Genomic DNA, 16,750 nt, shown 5'->3' with positions numbered 1-16,750 from the left:
CTTGTCTGTGTGAATGTGCCATTTATATACACAAGTAATGCTCCTCCCTGTGCCACATCAGTTTCAGGAATGCTTTGGTGGAGTCCTTGATGAGCAAATAAGAATTCAAAATCACCCGTTTAATTATGACATTTCTCTTAATTTTTGGCCCAAAGGTAAGGTGCATATCTCCCAGTGTAATCTTCTTATTTGATTATTTAAAATGACTTAGTGGCATGTTTAAGATATACATTGAAACATAGAAACTTAGAAAATAATTGCAGTTCATATGACATTTCAGTCTGTCAATTCATACCATCTAATATTCCTTCCTCTCCCTTATATATCCTATATACTTTGTCACTTTTAAGCCTTTGAAAACAATGAGATCTTTTACTAAGAGGCGGTAAGCACTAATGTGTGCTTATACGTGGGAAAATATACTACTGTGGGGTATGCTTAAGCGTTCCATGGTCATGCTGGCATCCACACATGCTTCCCATTTTAGCACTGAGGACGTGTTTGGAGGCCAAGAGTAGGCCTGCCCAATGCTAATATTTCAATGCCACACTGTTGAACGCCTACTGATTAGCAGATGGTTAACACGTAAGGCCTTTCCACCTATTAAATAAATGTTGGTAAGGGCTCACACAGTAATGATCATGCTCCAGTTTGGAAATTAGTGCTTGAGGGGCATTATTTGAGGAATTCAAAAAAATTAAAGGTGGCCTCAGCATGAGGGGAAATCTACCTTTTAGGTCAGGTTCATAAAAGCTGTCCTGAGTTAGATATAAAATACACAATTGGCTTTTCAAATGGATTTACATACATTTAAGTGTCAAATAGCATGTTCAATTGTGTTTTCTCAACTTTAAAGTGCAGTATTTACTAAAAGGTGCTACCATTGCTAAAATGATTTAGACAAAACATCCAAATTCTGAACAGGAAAGAAGGTCATTTTCAACAATAACAAAAAAGGTCTATCTTTTCCTTTTGAAAATACTGTTTTGAAAAACATTTTGTGATTTGGACGTTTTATTTTTCGGTCCATTTTCAAACAAAAAACATCTAAATGTAAAACACACAAAATCAAGCCATTTGGATACAGAGCATAAAAAAAGCTTCAGTCACAGGAAAGCATTCATAGAGGATAACAAGGTTCAAACTGCTGTAGAATCTGTCAGTTATATTACATCTGAAAACTTTATTTTGTAGGAAGACTAATATTTCAAAATATCAAAACATTCAGAAAAATGGGAGACTAGTGCTTGTTCTGACTGTAGTGCTAGTGTCCATCAGAAGGGAAATCTAGCAATGAACCATAGAATCCATTCAGAATTAAAACAGATGCATATAGAAAGCATCATTGAGCACAGCCTCACAGTGCATCAGAGAATCCACACAGGAGTAAAATTATTTACGTCCTCAGTATGGTAAAAGATTCACAGGCAAGACATCCCTCCTAGTTCACCAGAGAATCCACGTAGGTGTAAAACCATTTACATGTTCTGAGTGTGTTAAAAGCTTCAGAAATAAGGCATTGCTTGCAGTGCACCAGAGAATCCACACAGGATTGAAACCATATGTATGTGCAGAGTGTGGTAGAAGCTTCCGCTGGAAGGGAAACCTCAGAATGCACCAGAAAATGCACATGAGTGAAACCATTTACATGTATAGAGTGTAATAAAAGCTTTTGTTGGAAGGTAAACCTCACAATGCACCAGAGAATACACACAGAAGTAAAACCATTTACATGTTATGAATATGATAAAAGCTTTGGTTGGAAAGAAAGCCTCACAAGGCATCAGAGAATCCACATAGGGATGAAACCATTTACATGCACCGAGGAAATAAAAGCTTCAGTTGCATTGGGACAGGTAATTAGGGAATGTACACTCTTGCTATAAAGTATGGAAAAATAACACTCTGGTATTTAGATATATGTAAAGAGACCTCCTTTTTATCTATAGATCTGATTCAAAGTCCAAATCTACTGAAACAATAGACACAAGGCTCAGATGTTGTAAAAAATAGAAAACTTGGCGTCAGGTAGAATAATGGAAAAGTGACATCCCAGGAAAGCAATATGGCACCCTAGGGGCACTGCAGAAGACTTCGTAAAATACTCCCAGGTACACATTTCACCATTGAACCCTTACCTTGTCTGCTAAGTCCCCCCAAAACCCACTACCCCCAATTGTACACCACTACCATAGCCCTTACCAGTGAAAGGGACACCTATATGTGGGTACAGTGAGTTTCTGGGGAGTTTTGGAGGGTTCACAGTTTCTTCCACAAGTGTAACAGTTAGGGGGAGGTAGAAGACTGGGTCCAGCTGTCTGCAGTGAACTGCACCCACCACTAGACTACTCCAGGGACCTGCATGCTGTTCTAATGGACCTGAGTATAATATCTGAGGCTGACAAGTAATGCTTTTCATCACATTTTTTGGGGGGGTGGGAGGGGGTTAGTGACCACAGCAGGAATAAGGGGAGGTCATTCCTGATTCCCTCCAGTGGTCATCTGGTTATTTAGGGCACCTTTTTGTGCCTTATTCATTATAAAAATAGGTCTAGCTCGAAACGTCTTAATTTAAGTCCTGCACGGCTTGTTTTCTTCCATTATGGCTGAAAAATGTCTAAGTATTAGGAATGCCCAAGTTCCACCCTAAACACACTCCTGGCACTCCCCCCTTGAGATTTGGATGCACTTCTGGTGGACTTCAGAGAAAAACGTCTTAAAATAGGTTTCAAAAATGCTGATTTGGATGTTTTTGTGAGAAAAACGTCCAAATGCAGACATGCCATTTTTTGGACATTTTTCTCTTTTGAAAATGAGCCCATTAATGCATGTTATTTACCACAGGTTCCTTTAATTCAATGAGACATATTTACTAAAAATAGACATTTAGGACCAGATTCTATATAGAGCGCCCCAAAAGTTGTTGCTGAAAAATACACTTAAGCATATTCTATTAAAATTGCCTAAATGGTTTATAGAATATGTGTAGCGGTCACATTTGTGACCAATTCTGATACACCCACCCACAGGCAAACACACCATGTTCCATACAGGGATGGTATACAGGGCTGGGGTTGAGGTGGGAGTGAGGATGAGGTGGAGGTGGGGGTGGGGTTGGTGGCAGGGGAAGGGGATTGGAAGAGCATGTAGTGAGAAAGGAAGATTGGACAGAGGTGGAGCAGGTATAGGTGAGAAGGGAGGAAGCTGGAGATGAAATGGTTATAGGGTTTGGTCACAGCAGACAGCAAAATCACCAAATATCACCAATTAGCACCAAAATAACAGAAAAGCAAACCAACACACTCTCTGGACTCCTAAAGACAAATTACATCTGCTATCTTTATTTATTTTTTGCTTTTCTAGTGCTGTCCTGCATGCCAGAGTCTGGTTTCCTGGTGGTGGTGGTAGGGGGGAGGGTCAGTTGAATTTTTGTCTACATATTTTATTAGTTTATGCTCATTTTAGAGGTTCTTTTGTGGGACCTAGGGACTGCTGTGTGATGACATACACAACCTATTTGGAGACATTATACTGGCACTTCCGAAAACTCCCTGTCAGGCATTATGCTGAAATACTGGTGGAAGAAGAGATTTCAAAAGTGATAGTAGGAGTGAGGTAGGAAAGAAAAGAAGGACTTTGGAGAGGCAGAATGAGTGAAAAAGATGAGGGAACAGAGGGAAAAGAAGAGTGATGTCATCAGGCCAAATGAAGATGGGGAAGGAAAACATGCCCACGCCTGGTAATCAACTTTGAGTTAGGGTAGGGGAAAGAAAATTCACCCCTCCTCCCACAAAAACAAATTTCATCTTTGCCTTCTTCCCCCCCCCCCCCCCCCCCCCCAACTGAAGCAGTCAAACTACATTTATGACTAAATCAGGGACCAGGAAGTGAGGCAGAAACAAAAAATTTAAGGACAGAGAATGTAGTTGACAGCTTTACTCATTTGTTGTACTGGATTATTATGAGAGATTAAATCTGATTTGTGAAAAGGTTTTTGTGTACCGTAATACTGTTATGACTCACACTTTGCTGTTGTGATTATATATATACTTAAATACTTAGGGGCCCTTTTACTAAGCTGCACTAAAAAGTTGCCTACGCTGTTGCAGGAATTAAGGGTTCCCACATTAAATCCATTCTAATTGGGCAGCATGCGGCAATGTGCCCATGCTACCCAATCAGTGCAGAGCACACGTACTCTCCGTCCATAGAGACCCTTTGCTACAATTTATTTGTATTTTTTAGTGCGGGATTAACGTGCTCAAATCATCTTGCGGCAGTGCTTTTTTGGCACATGAAGGCTAATGTTAGTGTCTATCATGGCTTAGTAAAACAGCCCCTCAGTATTCGGTCAAAGCATTGTGGGCTTCTTTTACAAAGCTGCGCTACCAATTCCCATGCGGCAAATAAGAGGAAGTCCGTAGGAACTGAATGGGCTTCCTTTCATTTGCCACACCGAGAATCGGGAGCCCTTAATGAAAAGTAAAGTATTGATGCATACTTAAAAACTGTGGAAAGATATAAATATACAAGGCAATATTTAGTAAGGTCAAAATCACATTTCTAAACATGGATTTTCAGTCAATTTCTCCAATTAATGTTATTTATTTATTAATACTAAAATATTGTTATTGGACAAAAGCAATCTAAACTATCCTATATGATGCACAAACCAATCTGTTAAATACCTATATAGGACAAAACAGACTTTTCTTACATTAAAACACATGGGCCAATAATTACACAAAGTTATAATTTTTCAATTCCCTATGGGGCCCTTTTACAAAGGTGTGGTAGGCTCTATGCATGTGCAGTGTGCACCAAAATAAGACCACCAGAAGGCAAGCGCACCCCCTGGTGGTAATTTTGAATTTGTTACACACCCAAAATACTGGGAGAAATTATTTTGTTTACTTCCTACCGTCGGCAGCATTTCCGGCATTAATCGGCATTTGGCATGCTCTGGTCGGTCAAACACAAGTAGCGCTGAAGCCCTTATCGCTAGATCAATGGGAGGCATTAAGGGCTCAAGACATAAATAGGCATGTGTTGGTTTCAATTTTACTACAGACCCTTTTCCCGGCCAATTAAAAAAAGACCTTTTTCCCAGACACGTTAAAACCTGGCCTGGCAAGCGCCAAAAACACGTGCCCATGCTACTGCAGGCCACTTTTTGCCATGGCATAGTAAAAGGACCCCTAAAAATCTTGGGAGTCCTGGTTGACAGAACCTTGACATTGGAGCAACAAGTGAACTCTACAGTCAAGCAAATGTTCTTCTCTCTTTGGAGGCTTAAGCGTATCCAGCCTTACTTCCCTAGAGAAGTATTCTGCAACCTGGTCCAGTCTCTGGTTATCAGCCGTCTTGATTACTGCAACAGTATCTACGGGGGATGCACAAACATGCTCCTAAAAAAATTGCAAACTGCTCAGAATACAGCAGCTCGACTTATCTTCGACAAATCGAGATTTGAAAGTTCGAGACCGTTGCTTGAAAGGTTGCACTGGCTTCCTGTGAAGGACTGCATCACTTTCAAGATCTGCGCATTGGTGCACAAAATCATCAATGGAGAAGCCCCTGCCTATATGGACACTCTTATTAACCTGCCGCCAAGGAACTCCGGAAGGTCAGCTCGCTCGTACCTCAATCTCCACTACCCAGCTTTAAGTGGCCTCAAATATAAGACCATCTATGCTTCCTCTTTCTCTTACCTCAGCACTCAATTGTGGAACGGGCTGCCTCGAGAGGTCAAATTCACTCCAGATCACCCGACCTTCAAGAAGCGACTCAAGACCTTCCTTTTTGGCAGAGCATATGCTGTGAGCCCATCTGGCACCACATCCTTCTGATCCACGACTTTCTCAGTGATAAATGATCACCCCTCCTCTCTCCCTTTCCCTCCTCAGTTATTTCTCTTTCCCTCTTTCTCTCCTGTGACCTGTATGCTGTACTTTGTACTATTGTTTGTTTTAATAACTATTGTACGCCACATTGAGCCTGCCCATGGGCAGGACTATTGTGGGATATAAATGCCATAAATAAATAAATATTTTAAAAAATATGTATATACAGATAGAAGGTTGATGAAAATAAAACAGGACAACCTGAAACTACCTGTATAATATGGGGCCGTGATTGGGTGATATTAAATGGGCCTGAAGCAAATGGATATTGCCAACATGGTGAACTTATTAAACACATTCAGCAATGTTGCTTATAAGTAAAGTAGCACTGAATATTTATAATAATTTGTTATTAAACTAAGTTTACATCTAGGGATGCTACATTTATTAAAATCAATGACAGAAGATGATCAAAAATTTAACCAAATGCCTCCCAATAATCCCACAGTGGTTTCTAATCTCAAGAAAATTGTTCACAGCTGGACAGCCTGAATATGCAGTCCTAAATTTACATGGGAAGACATAAATATACAGGGAAAATGTCAACTGCAACTTGCCCAGGTAAACTAGCAGTTTGAAAACTTGCACCATAACCCCATTATAGTGAGGGGAAGTATTCTATATACCCCCTCACATACCCTCCTCCTCAGCTCAAAATTGCCTGGTTGAGCACCTGGCATCCCAGGGTCTACCTTTTTGGACAAAAAGTTCTCAATAGTATGCTCTTGGCTTGCCCATGTTTCACCTGACAGCTAAACGGCTGGAGGCTAAGGAACCAGTGCATTATACTTTCATTTGAATCTTTACACTGAGGTGGTTGATGATCAGTAACCAGCTAGAAATTTCAGCCCAGTAGATAGTATTAGAATGTCTCCAGGGCCCACTTGACAGGTAAATCCTCCTTCTCAATCCTACATTTTTTTCTCTCAGGAACAGCTTTCAGCTAATGTATGCCAATGGTCATCAAGTCCAGCCTCTGATGCACGGGTCTGCACCATGAAGGGCCATTTAAAGTCTGGGCTGACCAGCATCGGCTCTCAGGAAATAAACCTTTTCAGAGTTTGGAAGGCAACATCCAATTCTTCAGTCAAGTGCAACTTCTCTTGAGCCTTCTCCTGCAGGAGGCAAGTTAGAGGTTCTGCTTTCACAGCAAACCCTGGAATAAAACAGCAGTAATAATAATAATAATAATTAAAAAAGGACCCGAGGAAGGCTCGTACTTGCTTCTTTATCTGGGGTACAGGCACCTGAGTGATTGCCTATACCAGAGGTCCCCAAACCTGATCCTGGAGGCACCTCAGCCAGTCAGGTTTTGGGATATCTACAATAAATATTCATGAGAGAGTATGTAGTGGAGGAGGTGCATGCAAATATCTCTCATGATTATTCATTGTGGATATCCCAAAAACGTGACTGGCTGGATTGCCTCCAGGACCAGGTTTGGGAACCACTGGCCTATACTCTAGCTGGAAGGTTCATTGTAATGTATTCTGGTTGTAGGATCTGGGCTTGAACCACTTGAGCCTTATCAAGGCAGAGCTTGGAGGCCTCACCAACTTTCTTTAGCCTTTCCTGCATGGTGAGGACTTATTTGGCCAAGTTCCTTCCCAGACTGGGTTCCTCTTTCCAAGCTTCCAGAAACAAATCCAGTTTCACTAAAAGGAGTGTGCCGGAGGTGAGGGAAAGTTGTCTCAACCCAGGTGTAATATACTCAAATGTTCCACTATCCAAGATTAACTTTACTGCAGTATTCTGTATAACTTGCAAGGCCTTACATTGTGTTTTAGAGATTCCTAAGTGCAATGCATTACAATAATCTAGTTTTGTCAAAACCAACATTTGCACCACCATTCAAAAATCATACACTGTCAACATAAATTTCAATTTACTAAGTAATCTCATGTGAAAAAAAGATCTTACTACCTATCCAATTTGTTTCCAAATTGGGAAATGTACATCCAAAATCACATCTAAATATTTCACTTGTTGTTTAATGCTCGACAGTTCCATATCCACTTTGCAAACCAATGGAGATGACAACTGCATATCTCTCCCCTCCAACATCACCTCTGTTTTATTCATGTTCAGTGCCAACCCATTTTTTCTCATCCAATTCCTAACCATTTCCAAAATGCCTTTCAACTTTCCTGATGTCTCTGCCATATCTTCTAACACTGGAAAAAAAAGTTGTACATGCATTGCAGGATAGGCCTTAATTGCTATTGGTAGAGATAAGATTTTGTGCTTTAAAATTTGAAATTTGAAATTTACATCATGTAGGTTGGATGGCCTGAGTTATAAATGGGAAGGGGTTGAGGTGAGGGGAGCAAGTTTACATTTTGTGTGTTCTTTATATTGAATTAGGGATGTTGATAGTGTAGTATGATGGATAGTTTGAAACCTTTAGTGGGTAATTGCTAAATAGTAGTAGTAGTAGTAGTAGTAATTGGCAGAACCTGCTGATTGATAAGTTTGATTATGTGTGGGCTTGGGCCTTACAACCATTACTGTATATTGATGAAGGGAGATCCAGGTGGTTCTTTCTTTTTAAGGGTCCACGTGCCATGGTCAACGTTATGTCAGACTATAGGTTCCCAGTCAATGATATGGTGGTGCCAGGCAAAGGGCAACATGGGTTTACTAGGGGGTTGAATGTTTGTAGTGGGTGTGAGGGGGCTGTTTAGCTAACTGTATGGTGGTTAGTTGTCCTCAGGCCACAGAGCGCAGCTGATAATCACTTGTGTGAAGGTATTGAGGCTCAGGTGAGGTTCTTTTTTAAAATTATTTTTAATCAAACTTTTAAAAAATAATTGTTTATCAAACTTTCAATAATAACACCCAAGTATGCAAACCTGTAAAACAATAATGAACAAAGATAGGAAATACAATCTTTAAATCTGATTCAGATGAAAGGAAATTGAAATTAATGATATTGCTCTACAATTAAAGTCCACAAATAGAGTAGAACAAGATTATTAAAGAGAATTAAAGAAAAATAAACATTCAGAAGCAAGAAGTTAACAATATCCAAACTATAACAGAATTTCATACAACAGCTTTAGATCCTAGAAGAGATGCTCTAATCCCTACTTCAGAAGAGGAAGCATTAATAACTATCTTCAGTTCAAGAAATAACTGAAGATCCTCCTTAAAAAAAAGATACCAATGTTCTACATCACTTCCTAACTGTAAAACATTACTGTAATCTCATTTAACTGTAAATTGTAAGCCACATTGAACCGAAAACCGAAACTTGTTTTTGGAAAATAGTGAGATACAAGAATGCATAAATTAAAAAAAAAATCCTGTCTACTTGTGTTCTAACATGTTTTAAGTATGGCCAAGTACTGAACAACCAATAGCTCTATGTTTTCAACGCAGGTGTGATCTGAATGTTGGTTCATTGATGTTATGGGCGTGGGGGACAGTTCCAGGTTCTACCATTAAATGACACATACAGTTGTGTGAGTGTATATGTGCGTAAAAGGATTCATGCTATTAAGTGACCATATACACTTATGCAACCTGCATTTAGGCATTCCTAGAGGCAGTGTTTTGGAAAACCTAAGGCATAAGATAGCATGTTACAGCATTCTTGGTTGGCACATTTAGCTCCATTATATCCTATGAATTTTGAGCCAGTTTAAATAAAACTGCTAGCACATTCCACTTTTATTTACTTGACATTTTGTAGAGATTGTCTATATAAAATATGCATTATATAATGACAATTTAAATTATTTCTAGCCACATTGTAATAACTATATCTCCTACATGTTTGAGCAAAGGATATTGAAAGGCCCTCTCAAGATCACAGGAGTGAATGATGTTAGTGATCTAGGTCAGGTACGTGAATTTGCAGCTGTCTGTTCCAAGACCTTAGTAACAATTACCTGTGACACACTTTTAAATACTATAATGCATAAATGATGCTACATTTGTACTTCTATTTATATTTTCTCACTGCTTCTAAATACTGTCTCTAAATAAAGCAACCTGCCAAGATTTGAAACCACTAAACTTTGCATACTGCAGTCATCTGACCTAACCTGACCCTTTAGGAAATCCTCCACATAATCCCCAGGATTCTATATAGCATGCTAGAGATCTGCATTGGTTTAATAAGCTAATGGGCACTGAAAACAGCCAATAATGAGCACTAATTGGCACTGATTAGAATTTAAGCGTATTCTGTAACAATGTGTGCCAATCTTCTAATGCATGCAGGCAAAAGGGGTGTGGTTAGAGGCAGGGAAATGGGTGTTTCTTGGGTGTTCCAAAATCTAGGCTCGTAGTTATAGAATATGGCCAATTGCATCTAAATCTACACGCTGGGATTTACCTCACATGTTCTATAATCGGCGCCTAAATCTAGGCACCAATTATAGAATATACCTAGTCAGCACTGATTTTAGCACCAATTTTTTAGGCGCCATATATAGAATCTCCCCTAATGTGGATAAACCTGTACACACTGTAGAACCATAGAGACTATGTTAGATGGGGTTATGTAGGGCAGCATATTCAGGCTGTCCAATTGTGAACAATTTTCTTGAGTTTAGAAACCAGTTCAAATCTGTAGGATGTTTGAGAGGCATTTGCTTAAAACTTTTTATCATATTCTGGCATTGATTTTAATAACTTTAACATCCCTAGATGTAATTTTTGTTTCATTATTAATTAATACGAATATTCAGTGCTACTTTACTTATAAGCGACAGTGTTAAATATATATTTAACAAGTTCACCATGCTGGCAATATCCGTTTCAGGCCCATTTACTATCACTCAGTCATATATATATATATATATATATATATATATATATATATATATATATATATATATATATATATATACAGTGCACTCCATTTAAGTGCATGTCGGATAAGTGCATGCTCTGTTTAACTGCATGCCGTACTTCGGTCCCGTTTTTGGCACCATCAATTTCTATAAGGACAAACTTCGGTTTAGCGCACCAGTGATAAGTGCAAGATTCGCTTATATGCATGGTTTAAGACTGCTCCTCTGCAGGGAAGACTCCGCATAAGCGCACGCACGGAATATGGAAGCCGATTGGTGCGTGACAACCAAGATTTCAAATTTACTGCCACTATTGACCAAAATTATGGCGGGCTTAGCAGCTCAACAACTAATGGAATACCTAATAAAAACTTCTCAATCCTCCACAAATCACAATCAGGCTTCAGACCTCTGCACAGCACTGAACGGAATTCAAGCATGCGTGGGATAAACATAAAGGAATCTTGTTCCGAGGGAATGGATCCTCAGAAGCTTAGCTGAGATTGGGTGGCATAGCTGGTGGTGGGAGGTGGGGCTGGTGGTTGGGAGGTGGGGATAGTGCTGGGCAGACTTATACGGTCTGTGCCAGAGCCGATGGTGGGAAGTGGGGCTGGTGGTTGGGAGGCAGGGATAGTGCTGGCAGACTTATACGGTCTGTGCCCTGAAAATGACAGATACAAATCAAGGTAAGGTATACACAAAAAGTAGCACATATGAGTTTATCTTGTTGGGCAGACTGGATGGACCATGCAGGTCTTTTTCTGCCGTCATCTACTATGTTACTATGTTTTTACTGCCACAGGCAGAATAAGCGAAAGAATGTTGTTAGAGTGTACACTGGGGTCGTCGTCGTTGCTGCGGTGGAACTGTAAGACTTTAACACTGGCTGAACGAATAGAAGTTCTTTAAAAATTAGAAAACAAAGTCAAGCACCTATTGCTAAAGAATATGGTGTCAATCCCAGTCAAATTTCATGTGTCTTGAAGCAGAAAGACCAGCTTCTGGAAGACTGGCAAAACAATACAAATCCACAACGGAAACGAAAATGGGCAAGAAAAGCTGAGGAGGTAGATGATGCTCTTCTTCGGTGGTTTTCTCGAGTCAGGAGCAGACAGTTTCCTGTCAGTGGTCCACTGCTTATGGAGAAAGCTAACCAGCTTTCTCATTTCATTCACATTTCAATGGAAAGAAAACAGCAAGAAAAGAGAAGCAAAAAAATCACACAAGTATCTTGTGATAGAGTCACATCCAGGATAGTTGGGTTAAGGCAGTTTCAGTCTGAAATACAAGTCCCAGAAGGCATTGCAGGTAAGGAGCCAGGGAGTGAGATGAAGAACCTGGACTGGACTCCTAGCTGCAATAGGGGAAGACAAGGGTGTAAGCTGGCAGGACATGTAGATTGGCTGCCACTAGGGGGAAAGAGAGATAGGAAACCCTGTGTGCAGGAGCTTATCATTTGTCTAATGCTCAACTCAGCTAGTATGGGTGTGGGGGAAGCTAATGGAAGGGGAATGATTGGTTGTGGTAGCAGAAGCCAAAGATTGATTAGGCAGGTGGGAAGGAGTCCCAGGGAAGAGTGAAGCAGAGGCAGGGTGAAATCCCTTGAGTATGAGAAAGTCCCAAAAGTATTTGCAGGCTGAAAACCCTTGGGTCCCTAAAAGAGGTCCCGAAAGTATTGAATCTACCAGTGAAGCTGATGTAAAGGGGAATCCCTTGGGTATGAGAAGTCCCTAAAATATGGAACCTCTCCTGAAGGTAAAGAGAGTAGAAGATAGAAACTGCTGCTTTGTGATTTAACTGTGATGATGAACTGAATGAACTGCTTTTATTTGGAATTGAACTACTGTTATTGTGCCCTGGATAAAGAGCCCAGACTGGAGCTGATTGTGAGCCTGTATTGAATCCTGGTATGTGCTGATAGCCTACTGCTTAAAGGGGACTATTTGCCACACACTTTCAGGTGGTTTATATGTGCTTAAGATTGATGGTGAATGCTGCTGTTGGAACTGTGTATCAGGTCTACTAGAAACCTGCATGGAATAAAATCCTTAAGATTGAAGTTGCTGGTGGACATTTATTTCTCGACTGTACCGGGAGCCTGTGGCTGGAGGAGATTGTTCTATCCTTGGCTGCACCTAGAGGACCCTGGTTACAATCTACAGAGGAAAGGAGGACAACCACTTCTTCTGGCAAACAGCGCTACATGAACAAATAAACATATCATGCAACAACATCCACTTCATGAGTAAATGGGACAAACTAAGCACAAACACACTGAACAAAATAGCATCACTTAAAACGAAAACAACATGTAAGAAAGAACCATGCACATGGGTCAATGATGAGGTATGAGAGGTGAAAAAAACTGTGCAGGAAACTAAAAAGATACTGGGCCAAAAACAAATCTGACTTAAAAAACTGAATGGAGGAAAGCAATATGAAAATATAAACACAAGATAAAAAGAGAAAAAGCCGGATACTACAGCACATACATGAGCCAAAATCAGATTAATATGAAAAAAGTGTACAAACTCATGAATAACTTACTAAACACCAAAAATCTACTAGCATCAAATAAAACACCATCAACTACAAAACGAGCTTGCAAAATTCTTTGAACAAAAAATAACTAACTTACGCTCAAACCTAGCCAAAACATATCCATCCATCAGGGACTTTCTACACGATTGCGAGTATGAAACAAAAAAACAACTTATCGAGGCAGACAAAACGTGTACATCATTCACGATACCTACCACCAAATCAGTTAAAACAATGCTAACAAAATACGCACTAGCTAACTGCCTACTGGACAAGTGTCCCAACTACCTGATGAAGACTCCACCAGACTGGTTCATCAACTGCCTCATCAAACACATAAAATACATGTTTTTAAATGGTCAATTCCCCCCGAACAAAGGCAACATCATACTGACCCCAATCCCCCAAAATGCAACGAATAAGATCAATGAACACAAATTATAGACCAGTGGCTTCAATACCACTATTGACCAAAAAGATGGAGGGCTTAGTAGCTCAACAACTAATGGAATAACTAATAAAAACTTCTCAATCCTCCACAAATCACAATCAGGCTTCAGACCTCTGCACAGCACTGAAATAGTCTTAACTACCACCAGTGCTAAAAACTAGAAAACATTTTTGACATCTGGGAAATGTTCACAGATGCCAACACTACCATGGAACACCCGAATGTGCCCCGCGGTAGTGCATTTCCCCGCATGCAAATGCTTACTGCACCTTAGAAAAAAAGACCCCTCAATGTTTTCAAAGACATAAAAGAGACAAAGTGCATATGATATCTAAGGAAAAGGAAGGAATATTAGATGGTATGAATGGGCAGACTGGATAAGTCATATGGTATTTATCTATCTTTATTTTCTAAGTTTCTAAGTTTCAATGCATGTCTTAAAGATGTCACTAAGTCAAATTAAAACATCAAAACAAGAAGATTACACTGAGAAATATGTACCTTACCTTTGGGCCAAAAATTAAGAGAAATGTCATAATTAAATGAGTGGTTCTGAATTCCTATTTGCTCATCAAGGACTCCACCAAAGCATTCCTGAAACTGATGTGGCACAGGGAGGAGCATTACTTGTGTATATAAATGGCACAATCACACAGACAAGACCAAAGACTCATAGATCCACTCTTCTTATTCTGCATTACTCTAGAGAGATAGAGAGAATCATGTCTGCCAAGGGTGGTAATGATGCAGGACACTGCAATCAGCAGACAACATGCCAACAGAATCAAGGCAACAACTCATGCCAAAATAAAGGACAAAGCTATGATCGTAAGTGACATTTTAAGATAATGATTCTTGCTTCTACTCTTGATATAATTTGCAATTATCTTCCTAAGATAAAGGGGTAATATTTCATTTTTAAGCATATCCTTAATGACATGGTCCTGAATCAATGGCCCTATAACAGGATGACACACTGTTAGGTAGGAAACATGGATTCAGTTTGTAAGCTTGGATTCAGCTCCTCAGGGTAGCTTTTATAGTCTCTGAGAGGAAGGATGATATAGCTGTCTCTGAAAGAGTAACACATGTTATCAAGATGTAAGGTGCATAAATGACACTAGGTTCCAGAATTAGTTATTGTCTGCAATTTCTGTCCAAACATAGTAGCTATGCTAGCTTGTCTAAATAGAGAAGGTAAAGTAAGGGCGAAAGGAGGGGAGGCTGGGAAGTGGTAATGAGGAAGAGGGAGAAGGACAGAGAGAGGGAGAGAGACTACAGGTAATTGTGAAAGAAAGAACATTATATGCATTTGCATCTCCATTCTGCCCTTTGATTTTTACACAGTACAAGATGGATTACTATAAAATAAGCAGAAAACAAAAAATTATAGGTAGACAATCCTAAAGATTCACAGACTCACAGTCTTTATTCTGTTCTATTCTATGTTATCAGAAACCTCAACAACTGGTCACGGCAGTGCCTGTGGAGGACAGAGTCAGAGCTCACAGAACACTCAGGTTGGAGTTAATTCCTGCCAACAGAAAGGTCAAGTCTCTGGACGTAAGTTTTAATTAATTGCAATGCTTTTTCCTTAGAAATCATTTAAGCATTATTGTGCGATTCTTAGAAATGTTTGCATTCGTAGAATTATAGTTCTTTTTCTGATCTTTATCTTCAGAAACATCTATATCAAACCAGGGCAGTGGCTGTGGAGGTCAGAGTCAGAGCTCACAGAGCTCTCAGGTTGGAGTTAATTCCTGCCAACAGAAAGGTCAAGTCTCTGGACGTAAGTTTTAAATCATTGAAATACTTTTTCCTTAGAAATTATTTAAGCATTATTGTGCGATTCTTAGAAATGTTTGCATTCGTAGAATTATAGTTCTTTTTCTGATCTTTATCATCAGAAACATCTATATCAAGCCAGGGCAGTGGCTGTGGAGGTCAGAGTCAGAGCTCACAGAGCTCTCAGGTTGGAGTTAATTCCTGCCAACAGAAAGGTCAAGTCTCTGGACGTAAGTTTTAAATCATTGCAATACTTTTTCCTTAGAAATTATTTAAGCATTATTGTGCAATTCTTAGAAATGTTTGCATTCATAGAATCATACTTCTTTTTCTGTTCCATATCTTCAGAAACATCTACATCTGGCCAGGGCAGTACCTGTGGAGGACAGTGGAGCCAGAGCTCACAGAATTCTCAAGTTAAAGTAAATGACTCCTGTGAACAGAAAAGTCAAGTCTCTGGACGTAAGTTTTAATTTATTAGAATCATTTTTCCCATACAAACTGTTTGTAAACAACTATGCTATGTTTGAGGATGTCTGCATTCTTAGACATTAAAAATATTTTAATACATGGATAGATAGTTTTATTACTGACAAAGTAATTTTATTTAATTTTATTTAAGGTTAAAAGTTCATATTTTTAATGCGATGATATCATTTTTCATGATTTGCACTGAAGTGCACCCCACCTGTTTTATACACTTTGTAGAAGATATATAATTTAAATAAATTTCATTCAAGATTAAAGGTTCATAGTTTAAATGAATCCTTTATAATTCATTATTGAGCCAAAGCTTGTTTCAGCTCCTCTATATTGCATTAGTAGTTTTTATAATTCCTGGAAGAAAGAGAAACCTAACTTTCACTAAATGATGAAATTCTACTACTCAGATTCAGGAGACAAAAAATTAGATTTGTGCTTTTGACCATTGATTATAGTTATGAATGTTTGGCTATCCTATAAAAATGTACAAATAAGGAGTGAACTTCAGGAATTTGTGAAAATAAGGTTCTTCCATAGCAGGACTGTACAGAATTACACTTCTTATTCTGTTCCACTTTATTTTACAGAAACATCTACATCTGGCCAGGGCAGTAACTGTGGAGGTCAATGGAGTCAGAGCTCACAGAGCTCTCAGGTTGGAGGTGGCTCCTGCCAACAGAGTAGTCAAGTGACTGGACGTAAGTGTTAATGCATTATAAAAACTGTTCCATAGAAAATGTTTGGTCCACAGCACTGTTTGAGTAGTGAAGGAGCAGTTTAGAGCA

At 39.3% G+C, this 16,750-nt stretch overlaps 1 protein-coding gene across 1 annotated transcript in view; it reads left to right on the top strand.

Annotated features, from left to right (window-relative positions):
- The first annotated feature begins 37 nt into the window (after positions 1 to 37).
- LOC115471283 (loricrin-like) overlaps positions 38 to 16,750 on the top strand; it is a 72,662-nt gene continuing 55,949 nt past the window's right edge. The window contains exons 1-5 of the mRNA XM_030204985.1: positions 38 to 155; positions 15,153 to 15,260; positions 15,379 to 15,486; positions 15,605 to 15,712; positions 16,553 to 16,663. Of these exons, the coding sequence (XP_030060845.1) occupies positions 38 to 155; positions 15,153 to 15,260; positions 15,379 to 15,486; positions 15,605 to 15,712; positions 16,553 to 16,663 (553 nt within the window). The remainder of the gene's footprint in view (positions 156 to 15,152; positions 15,261 to 15,378; positions 15,487 to 15,604; positions 15,713 to 16,552; positions 16,664 to 16,750) is intronic.

The sequence above is a fragment of the Microcaecilia unicolor genome, chromosome 5 (assembly GCF_901765095.1).
Source record: "Microcaecilia unicolor chromosome 5, aMicUni1.1, whole genome shotgun sequence".
Lineage (NCBI taxonomy): Eukaryota > Metazoa > Chordata > Amphibia > Gymnophiona > Siphonopidae > Microcaecilia > Microcaecilia unicolor.
The sequence above is the reverse complement of the archived record's forward strand: the minus strand, read 5'-3'. Positions and strand labels throughout refer to the sequence as shown.